This window comes from Photinus pyralis, unplaced genomic scaffold (genome assembly GCF_008802855.1).
Source record: "Photinus pyralis isolate 1611_PpyrPB1 unplaced genomic scaffold, Ppyr1.3 Ppyr1.4_LG2, whole genome shotgun sequence".
Classification (NCBI taxonomy): Eukaryota; Metazoa; Arthropoda; class Insecta; order Coleoptera; family Lampyridae; genus Photinus; species Photinus pyralis.
This window is the reverse complement of record NW_022170403.1, coordinates 1933743-1941570: the sequence shown is the minus strand read 5'-3', so window position 1 is coordinate 1941570 and position 7828 is coordinate 1933743. Positions and strand designations below refer to the sequence as shown.

General features: G+C 39.7%; 1 protein-coding gene across 1 annotated transcript; it reads right to left on the bottom strand.

Moving 5' to 3' along the window:
* On the bottom strand, window positions 1-4596 carry LOC116162681 (tetratricopeptide repeat protein 30A). The gene is made up of 11 exons (XM_031476349.1): window positions 4576-4596; window positions 3694-4030; window positions 3379-3648; window positions 3207-3332; window positions 2914-3049; window positions 2695-2859; window positions 2356-2624; window positions 1904-2311; window positions 1684-1859; window positions 212-420; window positions 1-166 (listed from the first exon to the last, which is right to left on the bottom strand). Exons 2-11 carry the CDS (start codon window positions 3748-3750, stop codon window positions 36-38), a joined length of 1947 nt encoding a protein of 648 aa, XP_031332209.1. The 5' UTR covers window positions 3751-4030; window positions 4576-4596; the 3' UTR covers window positions 1-35.
* Window positions 4597-7828: the final 3232 nt, after the last annotated feature.

The window sequence follows — 7828 nt, the reverse complement described above, 5'->3', positions numbered from 1 at the left end:
TTAAGATATAAACAGATTTACTGAAATTCTATTAACTAGTAGTGATACAGCTTCAACAATAAAGATTTGAGTTGCCTTGCTTCATATGCAACAGTTTGTTTTCCGTCAATTTGCACCTCCTCTGTGAAAGGAGCATATGTTACAGCCATCACATTTTTCCCATGCACTAAAAAGTGGTCATTTACTTTTGCAATTTTGCTAACGTAGTTACCTTCACAGTTCTCCAAGAACGCGATACACTCTAGAATAACGGAGTCACGCAAAACAATCATATGCTTTGCTAAATTCTCTATCAAACTGAGAAAGCATCGTTTCGTGTAATACCAAGTGTCTGTGCCCAGTTTCTTATTGAACGGCTCCAAAGATTTCATCGTACGAGATATTCCAAACTCGTAGTTGCCTTTGGCGCAATACAGCGTTCTGTAAGTGAATAGATCAGGTCAATACATTACTTATGTGCAAGGTTGTTTTGTTTTATTAGAAAGGTTGTCTGGTAACTCTAAACCAATAGAATGCTTGCATTTTGAAGACGGGAAAACGTCATCCAGAATACACATTTAAAATTGCTCATAGGTTACAATGCTAATAAAAGGGGTAAAAAATTTAGTTTTTGCAGTATATTTTGGATTTATATGGATATATGTATATAAGGGTGGATCTTATATTGAAAATCTTGGAAGTTTATCGCCTTCCACCTTTGAAAGCAATCAAAGTATTGAAAAAATGAGTGTGGTGCGTAAGCTATTTTACATTGCATGAGGACTTATGAAAATGTAATCAAATTAATTTTAGAGGTGGAAATGGATAAAATTCCGCGACCTACAAAATAGGAACCACCCCTATGTATCAATACCTAGGCTTTGGGAATTAAAACTCTAAACATTCTTTAGCGGATGACGCCAAATGAAATGCTTTTGCGTTTTATGGAATATGTATATTTTTAGTATGTACAAAATGGTAACCGAGGTGCACACGGCGAGCTCTGTCGTTGGGGTGAACCCAGATGCAGGTCTTCTGACTGATGGAGTGTGGCGCGAGGTCGAGCTAGCAAGGCGATCTGGTTCTGCAGGTGGAGAGCTTTTTGTTTCTTGAAGTGCAGTCGAAGCAGAAATTGCATTGCACTTTGCAGAGTTCGTGGCTCTGGTTTTAAACGTTTTCGGCCAGGGACGCGCTACGATTTCATCGGTTGGCCATTGAGGGCGCAGCACGTTTTAGTTTGCTGCCGGATGTGAAACATTTTCTTACCCATTTTTTAAGAACGGTAGAGTCTTTGGGAAACGTAAAAACCGAGATTTTATTTACACCAGGATGAGGAATTTTAGTGTTACCGCCACTCATCTAAAAAAATACTTAATTATAACATACACAAGTGCATATAATTGATGAACTAACCTTTCAATCACGGCTATGAAAACCCACAAAATTCACAAACTAAATGTCTTTATATTGCACCAAACAGGTATCTACAGCTAATATATGTCCTTATGCACTTCAAAATTCAACAAATTTTAAACAAATAAACTATAACTCAAGAAAAATAAGCACCCGCGCGACTACAAACAACGTTGAACGTCAATGTCTGAATTCTCGATGACGTATACATTCCGTCCCTCCCGCTTCCGCCCACATAGTTACCAGGTAACCTTTGAAATAAAATAACCTTGACTTATGTGCACCTCTTACCCAATCACTAGATTTATAATGCATAAATGAAAGTATTTCTTTTCCGGTTCTTCGAAAGCAATCTGATCTTCTTCCTTCTCCACCTTGCGCATAAGTTCCTCGGCTTCTTCATTTTGCGATGTCATAATGTACGAAACGCACAAATTGGCCAAAACAACCGCGCTCACTTTGAGAATCTGAAAGTAAAGCTAGGAAAGAGGTAAATCTTTGAATTACTTACATCACTATAATTCTTCTTCACAATAGGTTCGTAAAAGCCCGTGGCTTCCTTGAACTTATTCTCCTGCATGAACAAAACGTGAGCAACGTTCAGCCGCCATATATCATTATCGTTGCAAAACTCGACGCTTTTTCTAAAGATTTTCTCGACCTGCGGATAATTTTCGATTTCCCAGTATATTTTGGCTTGCGCCATTAATACTGGGATATATCGATCTAGGCACTCTTCATAATCCAGCACAGTACGCTTTACCAGCTCGGTGTCACCATTGCTGCGATGCTCCTGCACTTGTTTTGTAAGTTTGCGTAAGAGTTCGGTGTGCCGATTTGCCAGTTCGTCTAGTTTTTGGTAAGCTTCTGGAGGAGAGGTTTGTTGCGTTATTATCGCGTCTAGGAACTCAAACAGATACTGAAATTATCAATTAGTTTTGTGCAGAAGAAGCAGGTACCGACCGGTGTAAGGTACTTGTAGGTAAGATGCGCGTTCTCCGCCAGTATATCAGCTGCAAGGTCGTAACATTCGTACTGACAGTATAAAATTAATAAATTGGAAAAGGTTTCCGGCGGGAAAGGGTTTTGCTGTAATAAAAATTGTAACTTTTCAAAACCCTCGGTTGGATTTTGGTCCATGTTCATTAATGCCTGATTATGTAACGTGACTGCGTCTAATTCATATTCTGCACGTGGAGGCATGTCCGTTAACGCTTCTCGTGCAGCATCCACTACAAGTAGGTAAAGGTCGAGATGAATTTAAGTTCTCATCTTCATGGCTTTATTGTCGAAGTTACTTACTGTTTTTAAGCTGATATTCTATAGCCGCTTTTAAATTAAATGCTTCCGTTAATGCTGTTTCATGTAAAGTTAAAGTGTTCCCTACAGAACGTACTTCAATACCTTCAGTTTGCATTCCAACACTTAATTCGGGATGATCCCGGATCCCTCGTTCTACAATGTCCCCTGTAAGAGTACTAGTTTAATATGGGTTGGTGCGCATGCGTATGCAGTTGTTACCACAATGCTTTAAGGCTGGTCCGTATTCCTTAAGGCGATAATAACACAACGCTGCGTTGTATGCAAGATAGGGTTTGAATCCCATGTTTTGTAAACATGTTGTAAATTTATTCAACGCTTCTTCATAATTCCCTTCCTAAAGGAAATTTCAGTAAATTATACCTACCATCACAGTTCAAGTACACATATCAGGCAAGAATACCACTCTGAAAAACAAGTGACCGTTCTGTAAACGGATTGTGGTAACTTTTCTGATATTTGTATTTGAATTCTAGAATTCATTGAAACTGTACTTTGTAAAGTAGACAACCTAGGTTGACATCAGTATCTGGATCGTCAGGTGAACACATATCAACATACTTTTTTGCAGACTGTAGATCTTCTTCGCCATACTTTATGGCGGCTTGCAATTTGATTACCTACAATTATTTGTGTTTTGTTTTTGCCTTTATGTAATGTACCAACCTGTGGATAGTCATTATTTGGAATTGTCTCAGTTATACGATAAGCTTCGTCGTACAAACAAGCCTGATAAAGGGATTGTGCATGATAAATTCTATAATCGTTATTTTCAGGATACATTTGTACAAGCTGCTCATAGTAACTGGCGGCATTAGCATAATCTTGTGTGTAAAAGTAGCAATAGCCGAAGAGTGATAAACCAGCTCGTGTCAAATTCGAACCGGGAACACCATGTAGAAGTTTGATTGCGTCATTGTAGCGCGACTCCTTTATCTAAAGTAATTGTATTTAATATTTGTGGATGAAAAGGGGACTAACCAGTCCATAAACAGTTTTAGTAATTTCGCCTTCTTTTGCAATGTTTAAGGTAAACATGATTTTGTAATGCACTACAAAAAATGTATTGTTTGTGTTTTAAATTGTTTCCATGGTAATGACGATCTCAAAGAAACAGTGTTGCTAGTTTGAACAATCTTAGCGTTCTACTAGTGCTTTTCCGGTAAAGAATGCGGCAAATGCGAAATTTCTTATTATTTTTGCATCCTAGTATAAGAGGTCCTTGTATCACGAGACTTAAATGTATCACTATATCACAGGTAATTTGTGCGTGCGCCGATTCTCGAGGTACTGGGAACCAAACGTATTTTACCATTACCTGAAAAAAATCAGCGTGCGTAGAAATGGTAGGTACCTCATTTAGTATTAAAATTTAGTCTTGTGTTGCACAGGCGCAATGGTTCTACAGTTCGAATGTCAGTAAAAGTTCCATTAATTTACTTGACCATAATTTTCGATATGCCTGAGAGTGGAACATATGCGTATGTAAAAAAAATTGAGCGGTGGATTGAACCAATCTTTTTTGAAATATACCACAGCAGCTACAGGCAGCAGTCTCACTTTTTTTGCGTTTGGTCTCCTCACTTCGGCTAACACTTACATTTGGAATTTGAGGTGTGCGCAGTTTCCGATTTGGTAAAAATTCTGAATGATCCAAAATGGATAATAGACCGGACCGAATATCAGCTAGGGGTAAACTGTGGCAATTTTAGCTGCAATACAATGTTGCCATTTCCTTGCAGCATAATTTGGAGGTCATCAGGCGTCGAAAAGTAGAACCCACAGCGCTAGAGCGTACCTATCCCTCCATCTTTTTTACTCAAGGCTAACAAATTATTAAAATGGAAATGGTTATGGGGTCACCTTTACAGCAAGGAAAAAGTTGCTGAGGCTGATCCAATCAATTTGTTTCCCGCTTCTACGGGATTCTTGTTGACGAGAACTCTCAAGTGCCAAGAGCGTGAAAAGAATAAAAATAGCAGTTGGTGCATGGAGAATGTTTGCTTTTTATTCTCAAAAACGTGTCATGTATGGGACCAATTTATCCTGGCTGAAAAAAATTCTTAGTTTCTTTAATATGTCCTTTGCTCACTTTGGATTACACTCTATTTTTTATAGCTACAGTGTTCTTAGTCCTCGAAACAAGCATTGCAACTTTAACTTATTCGATACTTACATTTGGGTACTCTGGCGAAAAAGAAGAGCCATCTAACTTCATCAACTCATATTAAACCATACATTGTAGACTGGCATCAAGTGTTCTGTGAGCGGCATTCTCTCCTGGCGAGCCTTATATATATCATATTAAGTCAAATGCAGCTCAGCAAATTAATAAAAACAAACACAAGAGACATCATAAACGCAAAGGGAAAACAAGAGCAATCAAGTTAGTACAAAAACACATTAAACGTATCGACGCAACGGTTCACTTTAAGGCGCGGTTCCCACTAGAGCGATACGATAAGCGATGCAGCAGGCGATTCGATAAGCAACCCGATCCTGATTCGACACCGATCACTCATAATCGTGCAAACGTAATGGAAGCAACTTATCTAGTGCACACTGGAGCGATCGCGATACTACACCGATAATTATCGGAGTCGCGTCGGGGCGGGAGACATAGCTGCCGGGTCGCGTTGAGCGCAGCATCGTTCGACACGTCCGATTAATCATGCCGGGTTAGCAAGAAGACGTGCAATCCTCTATTTCCTTTGTGAAATTGGTGGAGCAGAAAGCGTGTTTATGGAACTATGCATTGAAAAGTTATAGCAGGACTGATTTGACAGGTATTAGTGGAAACAAATAGCTGAAAAGCTTAAAGCACCTTACGCGGATATGCTTAGCCAATACAATTGGGCAGATTCCACAGTTCGCAGTAGCGCTCTGAGGAACTCATGACGACTGATCAAAACAACTGCTCTTTTGCTTATCCTAGAGGCTATCTTATCGCTCCAGTGTGCACTGGAGCGTTGCGAGGACAAAAGTTGCATCGGGCGATAAAAGATTGCTCATGTTGCATCGCTTATCGCATCGCTCCAGTGGGAAACGCGCCTTAGTAAAACAAACAACCCGTAAAATGATAAACTGCACATACATAAAAAAACATCAAATCCAGCATTGGTTATCATTAATTTAACATGAAAAGTACAAGTGGAAATGCGCATGCAGTATTCATGTTAGTCGATTATCTCACAAACAGACCCCACATACTAAACTGAAGGAAAGTTAATTAGAGGACTCCCTTTTTCTCGAATTGCTAAGATACAAAGAGCTCCAGTCCGCATGAGATGGAGGAAGCAACATGATACAGTGAACAATCGGAACTATGAGGTACGCAGAATAAATGGTTAGTTAAACATGCAGGGCAAAATCACAGTAATAATCTACATCTATTTGACCACATTAATAGATACTTAATAAAACGTGCTATTAATCAATTAATTATTCTTAATTAGGGGAGGTAAAAAATACTTTCACAGGAATGCTCGGGCAATAATACTAGACTCCTCTACCATGGTACGTACCAATACACCATTATTTTTTTTAGCGCATTTTGCAAATTTATTTGTAAAAAGTAGCTTTTAATCTCACTTTGGCTGGCTGGCTGGATGCAAATGTGGGCGCGTAGAAGAACTCTTGTAGAAAGGCAACGGGTGCACGTGTATCTACAAGGCCGTGAAATTTGTCAACCTTAGGGACATGGCTACATGATGTGGGGTTGGCGACATCTGGGCGTCATCCTCGAGCGTAGTATACTAACGTGAAGGTTTTTCAGTTTTTTCCTATCTTCTACTACAGTTTTGGTCCGATTGTTTTCAAATTGGTGTCGTCGGAAAGATGTTGTAAACGCGCACAACTCCTGCGTGGCGGAATTTTGTTTTTTGTCCTAGGGGCGAACTTAACGACCTTTTGCGAGGCGCGCGCGCGCGCGTCTTCGAGAAGTAGTCAACTTCGGGCGCCTTTTACCATCCGTTGCGAACTCACTAGGTTTAACGTTTCGTAAATCTCGAATCGCTGTCTCTCTTTCTTGTGTCGCCAATAGAAGCGAATTGCGGGTGAACGGGACGTTGGAAGTGGCTAGGTACCGTCAAAGGGAATGTGGTAGCCCCCGACACGATTTTAACTTTAAAAGCGAATTGCGGGTGCACGCGGAAAGTGGGAAACGGTTAGTGACTGTAGTAGCCTTCGACAAGATCTGTTATTGATGGTTGAGTCGAAAGTGGCTAATAGAATACTGATCTCCCACACAAAAATGCGCTGAAGTCCCTTCGATCTCACACGAGGACTTTGATAATATTTTCTATATTAAATACACTAAATACATTGATTTGGACGGTTTGTATTAATAAGTAACAGTTAACGCTACCAGAAAAATCGATTTTAGGAACAGAACCAAAGATTTTTGCTGAGACAATGGTGCTGATGTACTGGCCGAAGTTGCAACGCAAATAAGTATATGTTTCGATGGGACAATCTTAGTAGCTTAACTGTGATCAAACCAGCACCCGAGTTCGCGTTCATTGTAGCTGCAGAACAGCAAAAACAATATTCCTCAGTCCTGATTTGGTAATGAAAAACGTTTCGACTATGTTAGCGATCCGATGTAATGTTTATATTGCCGTATAACTTGTCTGATAAGAGACTCAAAATTTACTGGGTTCATAAAAACACGTAATAAACTTTAACTTTAGTGAAGTCTATATTGTAACGGGGCGTACCTACCCATTTTCCACATTGAAGTTACCGTTTTAGTGATCACTATGGAAATCCCGGTATCTAGAAGCGTTTTAAGTTGGGCGCGTCGTCACGAAAAGTGTCGTGTCGAAAGTATATTTAGTTGCGTTGCAGCCGCCGTGACCGTACACAAAAGCTGTAAATAATTCGCGGTTTCCAACGGTTGCCGTCAAAATATTTCTGTTATCTTTGCTGCGTACGAATGGTCTTGTGATTTAGAAGACGAGGCGAATTAATATTTTAGAATTTCAGCTGTGTTAAGTAATTATTAGCAGGTTTTAGATTCCAATGGTAATTTAAAACGAGCATTAAAAGTGCAAGACCATGAGGTTTACGCCGGTAGCAGTTTGATAAAAGACCTTTTGCCTACCTGAGAGATTTC